This window comes from Natator depressus, chromosome 7 (genome assembly GCF_965152275.1).
Source record: "Natator depressus isolate rNatDep1 chromosome 7, rNatDep2.hap1, whole genome shotgun sequence".
Classification (NCBI taxonomy): domain Eukaryota; kingdom Metazoa; phylum Chordata; order Testudines; family Cheloniidae; genus Natator; species Natator depressus.
In genome coordinates, this window is record NC_134240.1 from 40,455,965 (window position 1) to 40,477,308 (window position 21,344).

Consider the following 21,344-nt stretch of genomic DNA (forward strand, 5'->3'; position numbering starts at 1 on the left):
GTTACAATGTGTATCTGAACTACAAGTATTTTAAATACTTGCATATCAATATTTTAACAATCTACAGTACACAAAGTAACAGCTCTAGTTTTCAAAAATGTATTAGTTAAAAGTAAATTTAAGTCACTTACACCAAAATAAATGAATAAATATTAAATTAACTAAAATATTTAATTTACCAGGAAAATAGTACATCATGAATGCAATTAAACTTTCCCATTGCATTTCATTAAAAATTCTCTCAGCACTCTAATTTGGCACCATCCTTTGAGATATTAGGAGATCACTATGTATTTAAGTGATTTTGTTCACATTATCTTTGTTTTGAACGCTTAGACCCAGCATTTCTCTCCAGAATCCAATAGTGAGCATGGCATAGGTCCTTTCATCCTGGATTAATCATGACCTTCGTTTATGTTTTTAATCAATGCAACAATAAATAATAATAATAATAATTTCAAGAATGTATTTGTTTCATAAACTGACTCAAGGTAAGTTATGTAATATAATTCTTGTCCTCCTAAATGTTTAATCCTTTGTGACATTTAAAAAGTTAAATTATCTCCTGAAAAGCCAACTTTTAAAAATAGAAGTTGCTGTGTTAAAACCTTATTTTTCACGGATTGGGCAGAATCTGCAGTTTTCATACACCACAAAAATGTCATGAAATGAAATCAGAAGGTTCTTGAAGCAAAGCATCAGTCTGTCTGAAACAATAGATTTCGGCAGCATGATCTGACACAGAAGAAAATGGCTATGGACTTTGCAGACATGAAATCTTTATTGGATAGTATCCATCCATAATGGACTTTATTTTCAGTCTTGCCCTTTAAATTTATGGATTAGCGACTATGTGCTGCCATTTCAGGTGGTAGCTCTGCAGACATCTTACAATAACAGAATTATAGCTAGAGCTAAGCAGCACATGAACATATTTTTTTCAAAGGGTGGATGTTTGCTGCTAGAGTATTTATAAAGCACTTTACTTCTTCCTCCATGTGGCAAAAGCTGTAAACGCACCTACAGAAACTGAATTTGGTTTTTTTTTATTGTGATAACTATTTATGTAATTTATGTTTTGTTAAGCATATTTAATCTGATAAATTCTGCATCAGGAATTAACCACTAGGATTTCCTCACATAATACAACTGACATCCTATCTAACACCAATTACATTACCTCTGTGACAAACTTGCTCACAACTCTAAAGCCTGATAAAATTCATCCTAGGGTACTTAAGGAACTAGCTGAAGCAATCTCAGAACTGTTAGCAATTATATTCGAGAACTCGAGGACGACATAAGAATGGCCATACTGGGTCAGACCAAAAGTCCATCTATCCTGTCATCTGACAGTGGCCAATGCCAGGTACTTCAGAGGAAATGAACAGAACAGGTAATCATCAAGTGATCCATCCCTTCGTCCATTCCCAGCTTCTGGCAAACAGAGGCTAGGCACACCATCCCCATCCACCCTGGCTAATAGCCATTGTTGTCGGTTGGAGGTAGAACAAAGAGTAATGGGCTTAATCTTTAGGAAGGGAGATTTAGATTAGATATTAGGAAAATCTTTCCAACTGTAAGGGTAGTTAAGTTCTGAAATAGGCTTTCAAGGGAATTTGTGGAATCCCCATCATTGAGGTTTTTAAGAACAGGTGGGACAAACACCTGTCAGGGATATTTAAGTTTACTTGGTCCTACCCCAGGGCAGGAGGTTGGACTTGAGGACTTTGAAGTCCCTTCCAAACCTACACTTCTACGATACTTGTAGTAAGTTGCGTACTGATTAAATGTGGACTGAATTCTCCCAATAACTAAAGTAAGATGAGTATTCAGCATATTGCATTGGAAGAAAAAAAAAATAAGACCATAATATCCATCTCAGTTTTAGCTAGCCAACTCCTCTGCCAATCTAATGCTCCATCATGCATTATGCTGTGGCATTACAATTAATATGGAACCATGGGAGATCCTGGATATGACCCATATGGAATAGATTATGTTCCATTTTAATATGTAGGGTTAAGAGTTGCACATTTCTTTTTTGGGGTATAAAGCTATAAATAACTTTGATACATAGACCTTAACATCTCTGCTCATACACTATGTAGGGCTATCTGATGGATTTCAAAACTGTGTAAAACCTTGTTAGGACACTGATCCTTCACTGAAAGGGATTTGCAATAGGTCCCACAAACCAGTGCTGGAAATGGCTTAATTGCTAGTGCTGACAAGACAAACCTATTTTTGGCACTGTTACTAAAAGCTTTCTTAAGACTTGTTTCTCTTGTGAGCTTGATCTTGGTCCTTTCTGCACTAGCACTTAAACCATTTTTGGCAAGGCATCTATTTCATTGCCTAGACAGCTCTACCATTAGTCTTAAGTTTCATTTGTTTAAAATAATTGCTTTATTTTCATAATAAAGAATCAAAGATGGCAGTTTCCAAAGCAAGTCAATTTAAAATAGAGCTCTCTGCAGAAAATTGTTCTGGTAAATGAGGTTTTACAAAAATTGACATCTCCTGCACTTCTCAATTTCTTTTGTCAGGAGTTATACTAAAAGCTTACATTATAAGTGACATCACAGAGGTAAACCACAAGAGAAATCCCACTTTATCAGAATTACCAAAAATCACTTCTGGCATTAATGCTAACAAATAAAAGTCATAAATACTCTGATTACATAATCAAGTTTGATGAACAACAAAGCTGAGAAGTATAATCAAAACAGAGCATATCATAACTGGCTGAGTTCCTGGATATCTCTAGCTCTGTGCTCTCCTTTCCAGTAACTAACTTGAAAACTTTCAATAAGTAGCAAAACCAATATTGGGTTTTGGTATCAACCTGAAAGACTAAGATTTACACAGCACAACTCTAACACAGGGGCAAATTAATACACTAAGAAATATTGTATTGAGTTTGTTGCCTGATGTTTGTGAGAAAAAAAGATGTCCCTTATTTTTGTCATGGGTGCGGAACTTTAATCATTCCTCCTTAAAACCATTTATTACAAAACTTTCTGATGTTTAATTTGAGAGGTCAACCCAGCCTTACCTTTACACATCTGTCTGTGTTCCTGAAAACCAATGACAGTTAATACTACATTATACACATTTAAATAAACCAATACTTTTAGCGCTTTACCACAACCCTCATAACTCCCTTGTGGCTTGAGTATTACTCCTAGTTTTACAGATGAAGAAACTGAGGCAGAGAGGCTAAACGACTTGCTGAAGACAAGAGGGTCAGTGCTAACAAAACCAGCATCAGAAGTCAGGAGTTGCTGGTTCCCAGCCCAGTGCTCATACCACTGGACCACACAACCTCCAACTGCCAAGTATTGGAGAGAAGATATCATCAAAGATAGGGTGGCTATTCAACATATACTACCTCTCCAAGAGCCAGAATGGGAGGCTGTCTTTGTACGGCTGTGAAGGAAATAGAAGATTCCTAGTTAAGATACTTTACCAGTCCTCTGGCATCCAGTTTGGTATCAGCCAGTGCCTGATGGCGCTAGAAAAAGTTAAACACTCTCAGTACACCTAACCAGACTGCGCAATGCTAAGTGGAAGAATTTATATTTTCATATTTAAAAAGGTCAAAATTGGCCTAGAGTGTACCAAACCAAGCACCGGTAGAAGTGTTTCTATAATTTTATTTTCTATTTTATAACTAAAAAAATTCTAATGAGAGCAGTGCTTGTAGAGCAACTTGGCAGAATTCTGCTAGTGGATATGAACCTGAAAGTGAAACTGATTAGTCCATTTATATTGCCTAATCTAAAGAAACAAGTACTGAACAGCAAAGAAAAATTAAATTAGTTCTTAAAATCTTTTCCCATCTGGAACTCTCTCTCTTGTTATTTGATAAAAACAACAAGATTTTTTCAAGTACATTTTAAATCTGTGTTTCTTTAGTGCATATTACCAAGATGATGCACAAAATGAAGTTATATTACAACAAAACAATCAAGTTCATGCAAAGGATGACTGGATGAAGGAACTACTACAGTACATTCAATGTTTATGTGCAATTTCAGTTCCCTATGGAGGATTTACATGCTCAGGGAAGACCCTGTGCAATTTTTGTGCTTTAATTTGGATATTTATTTTATAACACTAATCAGCAGATTTTCACCATTGCACGTATTTTCCTATGGACTTCACGTGACGATCCACCTAAATCATCAAACTAAACAATTCAACTGTATATTGCTTAATTAATTCTGTGACAGGGTCAGGCCAGATGGCTACAGGAGAGTGACTGATTTTTTTTTTATTTTTTTTTTTAAAAACACACTAATCTCATTTATTGGTGCATGTGCTTCTTAAAATATTAGCCTCAGGTTAAGTAGGTCCCTCTTCCCTGGGTAAGGTAACAGGGAAGGTTTTTTTTTTTTTTTTTTTTTTTTTGGAAACAGAAAAGAAGTTTATTTGTAACAGTTACAGAGATTACAAAAAGATAAAGAAAAACTTAGCAACAAAACAACGCAATCAGAAGGTGTAACACAACAGCTTTCAGGAGGGAGAGGTGTTCAGGCTAGCCCAGGCCCAGAGCGGGGGGGCTTCCTCGACACTCGTGGTCTTCCACCCTCCTGAGTTACCTGGTGGCCTAGAGCGGGGGGGCTTCCTCGACACTCGTGGTCTTCCACCCCCTCGAGTTACCTAGTGCCGCGCCCAGGGTCACCGACCCTCCCTCTCCTGAGAGTGCCCGACAAGATGGGCACGGCTGCGGGGTGGGTGGTTGGGAGGGAGGGGGGCACACCCATGTATTATAAGACCCCTCCTAAATAACAATAATGATGGTATTCACAGCAGCTAACGGCTGTGGCTGGCGTCTCTCGCTCTGTCCCTCAATCAGAGGGTCAGACGGAGGGAACCGGACGGGGTCACCGAGCAGAGAACCCCGGACAGCGCCCACCGTTCCTCGAAGGTGTCAAGGGAGTCGGTGGACGCCGCCCAGAGGAACTCCGCCCGGATGCGTGAATGTACTGAGGATCGGAAAACGGCCCTACAATCGCAGGACGCCTCATGAGCCAACCTCCGCTCTCTGGTCTTATAAATGGCTGTCTTAGCCAAGGCTAGGAGGAGGCTAACCAGGAGATCTCGCGACTTGGTGGGGCCACGGATGGGGAGTGTATAGATAAAGAGGTGAGGGGAGAAATGAAGCCAAAAGCGCAAAAGAATATTTGTGAGGAGCCGAAAAAGAGGCTGCAATCTGGCACACTCTAAATAGACGTGCGCCAGGGTTTCCCTCACATTACAGAAGGGGCAAGTCTCCGGAACGGAGGTGAAACGTGTCAAAAACACGCCCGTGCTCACGGCCCCGTGAAGGAGCCGCCAACTGATGTCCCCGACGGGCCTCAGGACCAAGGTGGAGTACAGGCTGGCCCACCGAGGTTGCTCCCCCTCCAAGGGTGGTAGGAGATCTCGCCACTTTGTGTCGGGGCGGGACACCAGGGTGCGGGCGTGGAGGGTATGGAGCGTGAGTGTATATAAATATTGCCGTGGTGCAACTTGAAAACCGACCGGTTGCAATTCATGCAGCCGGCTTGCAGTGAAAGGATGAGGGGTGTGTTGGGATCGGCAGGGTAGGGGCCCGATGGAAAGGTCCGGCGGGCCTGGGGTAAAGGATGGGCGGGGTGCGCCCTCGCGCAAGGCTCGGCTGACATAAGCCCGAGCAGCGGGGGTCAAAGCGGCCTCCACCTCCTGAAGCACGCGCCGGGGGGTGCGAAGGCTGGAGAGCCCCATGCGTCGAGCGAGCGTCAGGGGATCCAGCCAGTCCCCCCGGTCGTAGTCCAGGAGGTCCCCGACCCTCGTAACTCCCGCCAGGACCAACCTCTGGCGCACCGTGCGGGACTCCGCCGCCTGCACACGAAGTTGGGGGTTGTGTAGCAGGGGCTCCGCGAGGAGATCTGCCCCCACGATGGCCGCCACGGACCTGGTGGTTGAAAACAGTTTCCAGGTCCGGAGGAGGTCCTGGTAGAAATCCGGCAGCCCGGAGAGGTCTCGCGGAAAACCTCTCGGACAAAGATAAAAGAGCTGCCGGTCATATCGGAGCCCATGGAAGCGGCGTAGGAAGGCGTGCGCCAATATGCTCCACGTCGAACTACCTGCACTATAAAGGAGCCTCTGCAGGGCCTGGAGGCGGAAAACGCGGACCTGAGTGTACAGACACTTCAGGCCCTGCCCTCCTTCCTTCAGGGGCAAATGAAGAACTCCAACAGGGGCCCAGTGCAATCCTGACCAAAAGAACTCCAGAATCAATCTCCGGAGGTGGGACAGGAAACCCGGGGCCGGGGCTAGGGTGTTGAGCCGGTACCAGAGCGTGGACAGGACTAGTTGGTTAAGCACCAGTGCTCTCCCCCGAAGGGAGAGACATCGGAGTAGCCTCGTCCATTTCCTGATCCGCTCAATCACGCCGCCTTCCAAATTTTGCCAGTTCTCCGGCGGAGAAGGGTGCGTGGCAGAAAGGTAAACGCCGAGATAGAGCAGAGGGCCGGCACTCCACCGGATGGTCTGAAGCGCGGGTGGGAGGGAGCTTACCTGCCGCCAGCCCCCCACCGCCAAGCCAGAGCTCTTGACCCAGTTGACTCGGGCGGAGGAGGCTGCTGAATAGATGGCTTGGCATGCCTCCACTCGCGCCAAGTCGCCCGGGTCCTGGACCACGAGGAGGACGTCATCGGCGTACGCCGACAGGACCAGCCGCAGCTCCGGCTCCCGCAGCACCAACCCCGTCAACCTCCTGCGGAGGAGACAGAGGAAAGGCTCGATCGCCAGAGCGTACAGCTGGCCTGAGAGGGGGCACCCCTGCCGCACCCCTCGCCCGAAGCTGACCGGTTCGGTCAGGGTCCAGTTGAGCCTAACCAAACACTCCGCGGAGGTGTACAGCACCCGGAGAAAACTCACAAACTGAGGTCCGAATCCAAACGCCCGCAGGGTGCTCAGGAGGTACCCATGATCCACTCTATCGAACGCCTTCTCCTGATCGAGAGACAGGAGGGCGAACGACAGACCGTCTCTCCGCCCGAGTTCCAAAAGGTCTCGGACTAGAAAGAGGTTGTCAAAAATGCTGCGACCCGGGACAGTATAGGTCTGGTCTGGGTGGATCACGTCCGCCATCACGGACCCTAGCCGCAGCGAAAGTGCTTTCGCTACGATTTTGTAATCCGTGCTAAGGAGTGAGAGGGGACGCCAGTTTCGTAAGTCGCGGAGGTCCCCCTTCTTCGGCAGCAAGGCAAGCACCGCTCGCCTGCACGACAGAGGGAGGACCCCGCCCTGCAAAGACTCAGCCCAGACAGTGACTAGGTCTGGGCCGAGGATGTCCCAGAACGCGCGGTAAAACTCCACGGTCAGCCCGTCCATGCCCGGAGATTTATTGGTGGGCATGCGGCGGAGGGCTTCCGAGAACTCGGCCAGGGTGAGAGGCAGCTCTAGCCGGTCTCGGTCGCCCACGCTGACCGTGGGGAGTTCCTCCCAGAGCACCCCGCGAGCGCCAGGATCGGTCGGATCCGGGGAGAAAAGGCTTGCGTAGAAGTCACGGGCCCTCCCACACATCTCCTCCGGATCCGTGAGGGGGGTGCCGTCTTCCGCTAGAAGGCAGGTGACGTGTTTTTTGGCCCCCCTCGTTTTCTCCAGGGCATAGAAGAAGCGGGAGCCGCGATCCATCTCCCGAAGGAGGCGGATGCGGGACCGGACAAAGGCACCTCGGGCCCGGTGGTCCTCGAGGGCTCGAAGTTCCTCCCGCTTCTCCCGGCACGCTCCGCAGAGGGACGGGTCCCCGGGGCTGGCGGCCAGGCGCCTCTCCAGCTCTAAGACCTCCCGTTCCAACTGCTCTATCGCTGCATTTCTCCGTCGGCTGGCGCCCCGAGTGTAGTTGCGGCAGAAGAGCTTGGCGCGCACCTTCCCTAGATCCCACCAGCGCCGCACCGAGGGAAAGGCACGCCACTGCTCCCGCCAGGCCAGCCAAAACTCCCGGAAAGGACATCACAAAGCTCTCGTCCTCCAGCAGGCTGTTATTAAAGTGCCAGTAGGCCGGCCCCGGTCCCTCCGCACGGAGGGAGACCGTAACGGTAACTAAATGATGGTCGGAGAAAGGGGCCGGCCGCACGGTGGAGGAGTGGGCCTGTGAAAGATGGAAACGGGATAGGTAAATACGGTCTAACCGAGAGCGGTGTGACCGATGGGCCTCCACCCGGACAAAGGTAAACGTGGAAGTGTCATCTGGGTGATGGTCACGCCAGACGTCCACTAGGGAGTGATAGTCAACTATGTCTCGGAGAATGGTCGCGGCGGCCGGGCTCGGCTCGGCCCCCGAGCGGTCCCGCTCCTCGAGGGTAGTATTAAAATCCCCTCCCAGGATCAGGCACTCGTGCGAGTCTAGGGTGCCGAGAAAATCGGACACCTGCTGGTAGAATTGTGGCCGCTGTGAACTCACTTGCGGGGCATAGATATTAACAAGATTGACCACGAGCCCCTCCAGACGAACTCGGAGGTGCAACAAGTGGCCCGGTACGACCTCAGTGACCCCTAGCACCTCGGGCCGCAGGGCGGGGGAGAACAGGGTCGCCACTCCAGCTTGCCAGGTCGTGCAATGGCTGAAGTATACCCCGTCCCCCCACTCCAGCCGCCACCTATCCTCGGCGGTTGGGTCCGTGTGGGTCTCCTGCAGGAAAACCACAGAGTACCCCCCCTCCCGAAGGTAGGAGAGCACCTGGGACCTGCGGAGAGCCATCCTACAGCCCCTGGTATTCAGGGTTACAATAATGAGAGGTGTCATGCGGAGGGCCGGGGGGGTGGGGAGTTCTCATTGGTGGGGGTGCTCATGGCCCCCGGCGGGTCGCGTAGCAACCCGTGTCCCATCCCATAAGTAAGTAGATCTTTCCGGAAGCCGCGGGCCCGCTCGTAGGCCGCGGCACCGCGCCTCCCTTGCCCTCTGCCCTCCTTCATAAGGGCCCTTGCGGCCTGAACGAGTTGATCGAAGTCCCCCCATCGCTGGAGAGCCAGCTGTGCCCTATTGCGGGCACCACGGGTGTGCTCTAAAAACTTCCGTAGTGCATGCCGCAGCTCATGGGGGGATGGGGTTACGGGTTCCGGGGTACTCCCCGATGGGGTTCTTAATACAGCCTCGAGGTCCGCTAGGGCGGGTAGGCAGGGTGCGGACCGCCGACGGGGCGTCTGACAGGCTGGGGTTATTAAATCCATCTCGTGCCTTGGGGTGGACGGGGATGGCAGGGGGAAAAGCGCAACTCCTGATGAGTCGCAACTAGAAAACGTAAAGACTGCTCCCTGGGGGGAATCTGCAAAAGGCGGAAAAGAAATAACCCCAGGGGCGGCAGTAGCCTTGCAGGAGGAGGGAAATTGAACCGGGACAGGGGTGGGGGCAGGGGCAGAGGTAAGGCCCTGGGCTTCAGGAGGCGAGCAGCAAAAAGAAGGTGCCTCCTGAGCAGGGTCGGGGGTTAAGGGGCAAGGGAGGGGGCTCAGAGTAATGCTAGATGCTGGCTCCGGGGTGGTCGTGGCAGCCATGGCATCAGGTGGTAAACCACTTTCTGTGGGGTGCTCACCCGGAAAGGCAGTCAGGGGGAGAGAACATGGGGAAAGGGGGCCTGGGGTGAGATTGCCTAAATCGAGGCTGGCCGGCAGTAAATCATCCCCTCCCTGGGTGACCGGGGTCAAATCTAGGGCCTCAATCTCTGCATACACAGAGGAGAGGCCGTCTCCTACTACCCTGGGGGCCTCTCCGCTAGGGCCCGCCTCAACGGTCACGTCGGGGTTCGTAGGGAGTTCAGGTGGTATCCGGTTAGAAGGGGCTTCCTCCGGGGCTTCGGAGGGGAGGGTCCCCCGCGGAGGGGGGATTCCTCCCTCCAATGCCAGTCTATCTTCACCTCCCGACACCATCGAATGGATCTCACTCGTGGCCGAAGCGGGAGGCTCAAGGTCAGTACCTCCCTTCCTGGTCTTCCGGGGGGCTTCCGCGTCAGATGGATGCAGCGGGGCTCGAGCCCTCCGCTTGCCTCGCTTCCCCTGGACTACAGTCCAGCCCTCCATAGCGTCATCTGGGGGTTGAGTAGCAGGGGGCGGAGCGGGGCGCGGAGGCAAAGGTTCAGGGGTTCGGGGGGATAGCGGTGAGGCAGCAGGAGGGGCGGGGGGTTCTCCTTGGGGCGAGCCCTCTCCTGCACCTGGTAATAGCTGTGCCACACTCTCCTCCAGAGGCTCTGCCAAGGTGGTTACAGCAAGAGCGGGACTCCCGTGGTCGCCCGGGCGTTGTTGGAAAGGTACCTCTTGGGCCCGGACGGGGGCAGCGTTGGATCGGGTGGGAGGAGGGGTGGTTTCAGGTGCCGGGTGGCCAGGGGTGTCGGCAACGACAGGGCCGATATCCTGCCGGGTCTCGGGGGTCTCAGGTGCCCCTCTCCCCCGGGCCAAAGGGCAGTCCCTGCGGACATGCCCCGCCGAGCAGCAGAGGTAGCACCGGGCCTCTCCGGTGGAATAAAAGACCCTATAGCGGGCTCCCTGGTAGGGGACTAGGAAGGACCCCTCGAGCGCCTCTCCGTCTCGCACCCCCGCCGGCAGTGAAATCTGCACTTGCCGGCGGAACGAGAGGACGTGACGGAGGGCGGGGTCCTTGCAGCCTAACGGGAGAGGGCTGATAGCAGAAACAAGTTTTCCCAGGGCAGAAAGAGCGGGTAACAGTGCAACATTAGGTAAAAAGGGAGGAACGGAGGTGAGGACGAGGCGAACGCCCAGATCTTCTAGCGGTTCTAGGGGGATAAACACCCCTCCTACCACTAGGCCCTTCTCCACCGCCTCCTGGGCGGCAGTCTCCGAAGCCAGAAAGAAAACGACCTTCCCATACATCTTGGAGGCCGCCACAATGGCCATGGGTCCTACCACCTTCGCCAACGCCTGCACGTACGCCTCCACGTGGGGCGAGGCGGGTACCAGGAGGCAACGGACACCGTGTTTCCTGGTCAGGGCGGGAAGAGGGCCCCGGGCGCTAGTGATGGTAGCGGAGGTAGTGGGTGGGCGAGATGAGGAGGCGGCAGGCAAGGGGGAGCCTGCCGCCGCCCGGGCATACGTCCTGGGGGCCGGGGGAGGGACGGTCGCAGAGCTGGTGGAGGGAACAGCTGGGAGGGGTGCCACAATCAATGATGAGGCCACAGTGGTGGGGGCAGCCTCTGCCATGGAGGGCCCAGCGGCATTAGCGGGGCCCTTTCCTTTCGGCCCGCCCCGACCTTTCCGTCTAACTGGGGGGGGTTCCTAGAATCTAATGGGGCAAAAACCAAAGCAGCAGTAGTAATTGCCCCGGTGCCTCCCACTGCCGAGGCCCCAGCGGGGGCGGGGGCAGGGGTTCTAACAATGGAGGCGGTGGGAAGATCTTGAGGGGTGGGCAGGGGGGTAGATGGGGAAGGGACAACCAATTTCATTGGAGGGGCCTTGCGTCTCTCCATCTCTGCCATTGTAAGCAGGGAGAGACAGGGAGACACCGGAAGAAGGGGGGGGGCAAAAATCGGGGTCCGGTAGTAGGGGTAAACTATGGGATAAACAATCCGGGGGGTGGGGGTGGAGGGAGGGCGACCCACCACACTTGTCCAAAGAGTCTCGTTTGGTTGGTTGTTATGTCCGGTCCGAAAGGCAAAGTCCAAAGCAAACAGCTGGATCCGAAGGCAGATGGCAGATCGCCAGCAGGGACGAGGCAGCGGGGGCCGTGATAGTCGTAGTAGTGGTGGGGGGGTTGGGGGCACCGGTGGATCTGGGGGTAGCTCCCTGCTACACCCCTGTGCCGCCACAGACGCAGCTGGAACGCAGTCAACTCCCCCCCCCCGAGGGTATAATTCAAAGGAAATCCCTCAGTCTTACGGCTTCTCTCCACGATGATTCACGGCTGCTCGGGCGAGTTCTCCGGCCTCTGGCATCTGTTGCAGCTGTTGGCTCTGTCCCAAGGCTCTCGGCAGCTAGGAATGTTGTAGTGATAAGAAAAAAGTCCAGGCAAAAAACAAAACGGCTGGGTCTGGGGGCGTCCACTCCCCTCTCTGGACAGCGGGTCGGCAGTCCTCCCCCCCTCTTCTGGGGGTTTCAATTAAGCAAAAAGCAAAGTCCAAAAGCAGGCGTCTGGGGGGGGGGGGTGCTGGCGACCGGCCAGCACACTGACGCAGCTCAGAAAAGCGGGAGAAAACGAAACCAAAAAAACAAAGCGTCCGGCCCAAACGCGGGGGGGGAAACTAAGCGAAAGGAAAAGTGTGAAAAATCTGGGCCAGGGGGCTTCAGGAAGGAAAGGAAAGCAGATAGCTCAGGAGCGAGCGAAGAAACGATTCCGTCTCCTAACAGGGAAGGTTCCAGAACAATCAGGAACTTTCTGGAAACAATTAAGGCAGACAGGCTGATTAGAACACCTGCAGCCAATCAAGAAGTTGCTAGAATCAATTAAGGCAGGCTAATCAGGGCACGTGGGTTTTAAAAAGGAGCTCACTTCAGTTTGTGGTCTGGGTGCGAGGAGCTGGGAGCAAGAGGCGCAAGAAGCTGTACTATTGGAAGACTGAGAAGTACAAGCATTATCAGACATCAGGAGGAAGATCCTGTGGTGAGAATAAAGAAGGTGTTGGGAGGAGGCCATGGGGAAGTAGCCCAGGAGTTGTAGCTGTCATGCAGCTGTTACAGGAGCCACTGTAGACAGCTGCAATCCACAGGGCCCTGGACTGGAACCCAGAGTAGAGGGCAGGCCCAGGTTCCCTCCATCCCCTCAACTCCCTACTTGATACCAGAGGAGTTGACCTAGATTGTAGGTTCCACCAGAGGGGAAGGTCTCTGGCCTGTTCCCCGATCCACTAGGTGGATCAGCCGAGACTGCAGGGATTGTTGTTCTTCCTTTTCCCCATACTGGCCAGTGATGAGGCTAACTGAGTGAACGACAGATTTGTGCCACGAAAGTGGCCAAACTGAGGGCTGCCGTGAACCTCTGAGGCGAGCAAATCCGCCAATAATCGCAGGACCCACCAAGGCAGAGGAGGAACTTTAGAACTGTGACAAACACCTGGCACTCTCCAAGTCATCCTTTATACTCATGTTATCTACCTCGGTAAGAGTTCAAAGTACCCCTAAACCTCAATTCCAAAAAAAATAGTGTCTCTCTCAAACTCTGTAAAACAGCTCAAATACACCACTCCGCCTGAAAAACAGTCTTCCTTACCAAATGTTACCTTCCTCCCCTTCTACCCACACACTTGATTTTTCTACTGCAGGTCATCATCTTTGAAGTGAAAGAATACACACTTTAAAATGAGCTGTTTGTAATAGCATTTAATTGAATTCAAGAGACAATGAACAACAGCTCCACAACCAGCATTTAAAGATAAAAAGAAATAAGTTTGTTTCCCCACCCCAATTTCTTGAATTTGGTACAGAGATTAAAAGCTTCAAGAACATCTTGAAACTACTAATTTTTAGATGATTGCCTGAAAACAGGATGCCCAGACAATTTGACAGTCAACTCAAATATGTCAAATACCAAAAAGGTTAATTTATTTTGAATGGCAGGGTTTTTATTCTTGTAAAGTATTAAAGTAGGGCAGAGTGCATTTTCTCTAATGGACCCGCATTAAAGAGAGAGTACTACAAAGGCATATCACAGGGGATGCTCAAGATAATTGCCAGAAATTATATAGACCATAAAATCTTACCTATTTGACATTTTATTTTCTATAAACTTTGGAAAAACAGGTTAAGCTTTGAGAACTTTTGGAACATACTCAATTGTTTTCTGCTCTTACTTTTCACAGAACTTTCCATCTAACTAAGCTATGGATCTGCATACTTCCTTAACCCTTCAGCATATACTCTAGTCATTGCATTTTAATATCCTTGAATTATTTATTGATTAATAATGATTACCCCTACAATTTCACCTCCAAGATTTCGCTATAATATACTTTGGCAATTCTGGGTGATTTAGCATGCCTCATTTTCATTCAAACTACATTTCTGCCCCACAATGGTCATGGAAAAGTATATTTCTAAAGTTCTCTGAATGACTTGTATATTACCAAAGTAATGCTGTGTGGTCAGACACTTCCAGATATGAAGCGTTTCTCATAAATGTAGTCTGTAGATTTAGGGTCATAATCCACACTTTGCCTACAGCTCCCATTTATATAGCTCACATTTGCATATTGACCAAATATGGAATGTGGCCCAAAAGAGCAGTATATGTAACTTACTGAAATTCAGTTAAATGAGGTATTAACCTAGCCAATAGAAATGATATAGAAGTGCTCCTTTGAAACTGACTTGCACAGTAAAACTCCAATAATCTACTCTGTTGATTATGTTCTTACCTCAAGTATATACTTCTCCAGAGACCTGATGTTTTCCAGAGCCTCCTGGTCCTGATGGATAACCACTACTTCTTTTAGTGGATACTGAAACAAAAATCAATAGAGGTTCAGTCTGAGAGAGGAAATAAAGGGCTACAGAAAGTATTATTTTGGTCATTTTAAACTAAATTCCTTTCTGTTTAATCCTGTTTGCTAGCACAGATTTAGTCACTTCCCACTTCTCCGAAAGTTACAGAGCTGCTATATGTTCATGGAATATTGATGTAAGAGATATTAAGAGCTTCTAACCTTTACTGGAATGGTTTTTCTGTCTCGGATTACCCGGCCAAGCTCAATAACAGACTGCATCCAGGAAACGGCATTTTCAATTTTTTTGTCAATCAGATCATCCCTAGATTAGGAAGAAACAATTTAATGTTTACATCTCTTTAGATTTATTTAAGTGGGCCTTTAACCCATCGTCACATCTGTCAAAAATTTCCCACAACAGATTTGGTCATATCCATATACTGGTAATGCTAAGAAGCAATTTTGTGTGTGGGTTTCTTTTATTTTTTAAGAATTATTTTTATTAGCTGTCATTAATACCTTTCACGTGACTGACTGATATGAAATAATTATGTACACTATTCATTTTACAAGTATCCAATGCAGAGCAGAATTTATATTTATGATATAATGGAATATCCAAAAATACATAACAAATGAATTAGTTACATTGCTATTGAAATACCCACACACAGTGAATTGGTGGGATCTCCATAATTTTTTATCTTGAAAGTGTGGGTTATAAAAGAATGATGGGCCATGTGCATATTCCCAGAATTCAGACCTGTATTTTCCAGAAAGCTTATGTATTTCAAATCTTTTGCTTTTCTCTGTGGCTTGATAACAAGCTCCCCCCCACACCTCTGTTTCCAGACAGCTTGTTTTTCAGGTTAAGCACAGAGTCCAAGCTTGTTTCAAATGTAAAAGCAATCACCAGTTCTATAAGTGATGCCAGTTCTTGTTCTTTGTTGATTGTTTGAATGTAACTGTAATTCAGGCAGCTCCTTCAAAACTACATACATTTTCAAGCAAAGCACAGAGTCATTACTATTTTGGTATTGATTTGTGTCAGAATAGCTGTGAACAAAGGAAAAGTATACTGTGGATGTGAAGTTGCTAATTATATCACTTTAACTGGAAACATTCTTGGTGTAAAACAGAGTGGTCCGGAAGGTTTACCAGAAGGGAGAAGACTCCATGGAGCAAGATTTAAGACTTATGCCCTAATCTGTGGTACCAGGAATATTTGGATTAATGTTATTGGTCATTTCTAAGTTTCTGTGCTTCTTCAAGTCAATTTCCCAGGGAAGGACTTAAAAAAAAACCAAACATTTGTACATTATTGCAATGTAAAGTTTTCTTGTTTTTCATAAATGTTCATAGTAAGAAATATTAGTTTCCACTAAGATTTTAAAGCATTATTGTGAAACTGCATTGTGAGAATATTTTTCATAGATTTGTGGTTTATTATAAAACTAAATGAAGTACCACAAAAAGAATGTTTCTGATTTTACCTGTTACTTTGGACAGAGAAGAATCTAGTTAGCATACAGCATAAGTAAGGTCCTTCATTCTCAGTTATTACTTTGTTTGAAAATTTCCCAGGAATTTATCAACGTAAAATAGGTGATAATTGGTGCAAAAAAACTAACTGAGCAGTTTTCTGGGTAAATATTGGGTGAAGGAAGGACAGAAAAAAGCAACAAATAGAGAAAAGTAAGAGTAGTAAAAGCAGTTTAATGCTGTGGTTTATTTCATGAACTGCACATTAACAGTACATACATATGTGCACATGCGTGTGTATTTGTTCGTTCCACTACTCTGCCTTACTTGAACAGCCTCACATTTACAATTAGACTAATTTATTATTAAAATAAATGTATCTACTTATAGTAATGTCCTGGATTTTCTTCTCGTCATCAGTATTTTCATTTATTGCGTGATCCAAAATTCAGGTAGAAAAAAAGTTAAAAACCAAATAGCATAAAACCCAGGAACTTTTTGGTTTAAAAAAAAAAATCAGTAAAAACTGAAAACAAAGGGCCTGAAACATAAATCATTGATAAAAAAAATCGTAATATTTCAGGGTGAAAGTTTACAGATCTATTGTTTATTTGACTGTAATTGAAGTACAGATCTATTACAGCAACTCATATTCAACTGTTTTTATAAAAAGTATTAACTTATTGGATTTCCAGGGTATATAAAAGTCTGCAACAAGCAATCTATCAGGAGACTGTGCAATTAAACGAAGAACAGGAAATAAGAGCCACAGCTGGAGCTGAGAATTCTGGGAGTCAAGGCAGGTCAAGAGGGTTGGATTAACCTCTTGCATCTTGGTGGCTGTCTTGAAGGTTGTCAGAATTTCCCTAAATCACTAATCTGAATAGCACTTAAAGGGAAAATGAAATCGCATTTTTGTGGACTCCCAAGAACTCAGGGCTATTACCATTAGTTGTATGTATCAATACATTGCTTAAGTGTCATAGAACCAATTCATTCTCTTACGCACATGCAGTTTTAAAAGCCAGCTACAAATTTATGTCCAACCCTGAAAATGACACAGTCAATTTAATCTGACAACCATAATGTTTGCCATATAGCTTTTTTTGTATAAACCTATCATGCTGCTGTGAAAGTACACGCCACACAGCACCATAGCCTACAACTGCTACAAAAAAAAGATGTCTCTGTTGCGATCTGTGCTACTGTCCTTGGAAAAGCAAGCTCATTACAGATTAACTATCACAATCAAAGCTTAATTTAAACATAACACTAAGACAAAAAAGGCACCAACGAAGAAAAATGACTGCCAGATTTTTAGCCACTATAAAACCTCAAGTGTAATTTAGTTTTAAAATATCTATCTTTGATTTGATTAGTAGACGGGAACAGGAATGCACATGCGACCCAATACGTTACACAAATTAAGTTGCCATGAATAACTGAATTTCCTTCTATTAATCCATATACACCACCAATTCAAGGGCATTCCTAATGACAACGTATCAGTTTCACATTCTGTGTCATAGAAGAGTACACTTCTAGAATACATAAAATCAGCAGCATTACTAAATGAATCTCAGTAGATTTCTTGTAACATTACTTCCCACAATTAGTGTATACTGTATAGCCATCAGAAGGAACACAACTAGTAGCTCTCTTGCTTGGTCAGAGACACCAAAAGGCACAATATGCATGAAAAGAAAAACCTAGGTAAGTTTTAAACTCTGATGTCAAATATGGCCAGACATATTCAGCCATGAAAAGGCTCTGGCACAGTTTTACGATCCTTGGGGAATCTTTTGGAGAAGGCAGGCATTGCAGCCTCCAATTAAGCATCCATCTTGAAAAAGATACTTCATGCTGATGAGAAATGGGGAACATTATAGCTCTGTGACCACTCTTCTTTAGCCCCAGCAAGCTGTATACCCCTACTGCTTCTCAGCATGCAGAGAAATCTAAGTCGGTAGCCAGCTTTTTTGCTGAAGGAGAGAGATTGGATCTAGAAAGAGTGCTAACTCTGCACCTTTCCTCCCAATACTGCCACAGCACCTTATCAATACTGCCCCAGCCAGTCCTGTCAGGTTAACACACATCAGCAATGGCAAGTGTGTTAAAGACTAAAGGGAAACACTTCCCTAAAGAAAAGTGGTGTACAGGAGTAAAATAGTTTCATAAACACTTCAGTTACATATTTTGCCTGCCTAAGGACAACAGAAGTGTTTAAAACAATAAGCACAACTACAAGATCATTTTCTGGGTGCAAAAGGGATCCTTTGTATCAAAAAATGTGTTCCTTGTATGCTTGTAAATGCCAAAGACTGGTATTTTTGCTTTGTTTAAATATGTGAATAAGGTATGAATAACTTCTCTCTGTAACTACAGGAAAGAGAACCCTGCCCACTGTCATCAACAGAGGTTGTTTCTTACCTCACTTGAGGAAGCATGAGATAGTGAATGCTATCACTGTTCTTCTCCTGAACTGAGGCCGGATCAATAAGGGTCTTCAGATTCTGGTACATCATTTCAGTGATAAAGGGAGTATAAGGTGCCTGCAATATTTTATATATTATTATTCATGAATGCATTCTCTTACTGAATTGTATCCTCTATATTTTCAACCAATTACCTTATCATCAAAACACAACTTTTTTTGTGTGTTCCTTTTTTCCTATTAATCAGGAATCCTTATGTTACAGGATTATACTGTCCAGCAGACAGCGCTGCAAAAATGGAATATTTACTTTGCGTTTTAACACTACAAAGTATAACACTAATTCAAGGAATAGGCCATGATGAACAAATTAAATTGATGCCAGCTGTTCACCTTCCGTTTGAGTTTAACCCAGAGAAAACACAATACTATACAATACAATGATAAAATGCAGTAGCAGTTTCCCCCATTTTCAGGTCTGGTCTCTTACTGGTTTTCTGGTCTGTTACTTCTAGGGGCAACTGTAACAATTAGAAGCATGCACCCAGGCTTGCTGGGGAATCAAGTTGAATATGTTAATTAATTAGAGTTGAGTGTAAAACCTTACCATGAGTCTGCACATTGCATAGAGAACACTGAACAAGGTTTCCAATGCCATAATGCAGTCCTCATTCCCATTTTCACCCTATTCAAAGTATCCATGGAGAAAGGAAAAGGATTAGAAAAACCATCTACACTTTTTAAATTATGAACTACATTCTCACACTGTAATACATGATTTTACTCCTTCACCCAATAAATGCTAGCTTTCCAAGATCCACAATTACAGTTCAATCCTACCCAACAAAACAAAAATTATGGGCTACAGTGTATTTTTACTTGCCCTATGAAGAAACAAGGGGCAAGAACATAAATGGAGTAAAAAGGGAAAATCATATTTATTTGCAATTTCAGCTATTCAGCTGAAAGCTACACAGTTTTATATAACACACAAAGGTTCTATAAGGATTTTATTAGTTTAATTAATCTATTTAAACTACATTGGGTCTACCTACAGTAAAAAGTTAGCAACAGAAATAGCACCTACCTTTAACCTTCTGCGATTCATTCTGACGTACCAGTTGGTCAGTACATCAACAAACTTAACTAGTCGAGGGACTACAGTGTATAGTCTGTAGGCTAAGAGGAAAAATAATTTCTTACTGTACAAAACACTTGCCTTCTGCATCAAAATTCTTCCCTTAAAGAATCACACAGTAATATAAAGCCTTGACAACTTAACACTCATGACTTTACAGAAGCAAATACCTTCATAAGATTAAAAAAATTGATTAGACACACTAGTATTACTAGAATCTGCACTTAAACTATATCATAAAATTAAAATTACGAACATAATCAATTCTCACACTTCAGGGCATAAGCATGTCACCAGCTGAAGGTCAGAAATAAATTGCTATAGTCTGGTACTGCACAGAGGTGCATTATGGCCATTTTATGCCTTAATCTGAAGCAAATTGAAAGAGGATAGTGGACAAGATAGACCATTGATCTATTATGGCTTGGCAATTCCTAAATTTGAACATACTGCTAAAAGAAACTGCTGAATACTTAAATTCACCAAAAATTGTGGGAGAAACATGAATGGAGATGCAATTACCCAATTCAGGAACCATTTTAATTTCTATTGCAATGTTTTTTGTATTTAACTTTTTTTCCCCACGACAGTTTCTTGCACAGTTCTTCTAAATAATAGAGCAGACTAAAAGCTGTAAAGTCATTCATGCAAACAGATTTTATTTTATCTCATGAATAATATTAACAAAATAAAAAGCTAGGCATAGCCATTTTCTTATGTTCTGTGTAATTCAAATGCATGAAGAACTGCTAACACAAATAAGAGGTTCTCACAAACTTCAAAGTCCAACCAGAGGGAAACATGACTTTAAATGCTCAAACGTTTTTAGTTTACAAAAAATTGTTTTCTAGAAAGATTAGATAAACTAGTCCTTATAAAACAAACGTTACTAACTTGCAGGCAGCTTGGTTAAAAATAAGGAGCTGCTATTAATACCATGGTCTTTTGCTTCTGCCATTTAATTTTATTAATCAAACAGCTATTGAATTATACACCTTTCCTTTGAGAGTTCCACAGCACACTTTTTACAACTGCATTTTGCAAGCTAGAAAAATCTTGTAAAAGACAGAGCACTAGATATTTCAACCTAAAAAGGAAACTTTCTGGAGTTATGTGTCAAGTAAAACAAAGAAACTATTTATGGGGTTTTATGTTCTGATAGAGATCCCACTACTAACGCTGCTTGAAAAGTAACTACGATGCACAACAAGAAAAGCTTGCCAACATACTTGTGTATTTTACAGTGAGATATTTGTTTGTTTTGAAACTACATTTCATTCACCTTTAGTAGTCTAGAATCTCCAGTTATAACCTGTGCCATGATATTATACTTTGAGCTGACAGAAGGGAAAAAAAGAAAGACACTAAGTCAGTGGTTCCCAAACTGTGGGACGTACTCCCCTAGGGGGTACAGAGAAACATTCAGGGGGTAGAGGGGTGCACAGCAGAGCCAAGGCCAGCCCCCACAGGGGGCGGGGAGGGAGCGCTGCCCAGCCCTGCTCCGACCCCAGCTCCACTCTGCCCCGTGCTCTGCCCCCAGCCCAGCTCCAGCCCCACTCCACCCCAGCTCAGCTCTACCCTCATTCTCTCTCCACCCCAAGGCCAGCTCTGCCTCTAGCCCCAGCTCCTTCCCCATCCCCAGTTCTGTCCCCAGCTCTACTTTCAGCTCAACTCCTCTGCTGAGGAAGCCTTGGCTGTGCAGTAATGGAGGGGAGACACGACAGATTCCATGGGGGGGATGGGGGGGCAAGAGAAGTTTGGACACCACTGCACTAAGCCAATCTCTTAAGTTTAACCACCGTGAGAAACACTGATTTGTAATTTATCCTCTTGTATATTGCACACAGGCACTATTCAAGCACCAAATGCACTATGGTAAAAATCACTGTTT

The 21,344-nt window shown here is 46.0% G+C and overlaps 1 protein-coding gene across 3 annotated transcripts in view; it reads right to left on the bottom strand.

The window, feature by feature from the left end:
• IARS1 (isoleucyl-tRNA synthetase 1) overlaps positions 1–21,344 on the bottom strand; it is a 225,591-nt gene that overhangs the window by 41,847 nt on the left and 162,400 nt on the right. For all 3 annotated transcript variants that reach the window (XM_074958200.1, XM_074958198.1, XM_074958201.1), the window contains exons 23-27: positions 19,403–19,494; positions 18,923–19,000; positions 18,312–18,433; positions 14,619–14,721; positions 14,331–14,414 (exon numbers count right to left, since the gene is read on the bottom strand). In XM_074958200.1, coding sequence (XP_074814301.1) covers positions 14,331–14,414; positions 14,619–14,721; positions 18,312–18,433; positions 18,923–19,000; positions 19,403–19,494 — 479 coding nt within the window. The remainder of the gene's footprint in view (positions 1–14,330; positions 14,415–14,618; positions 14,722–18,311; positions 18,434–18,922; positions 19,001–19,402; positions 19,495–21,344) is intronic.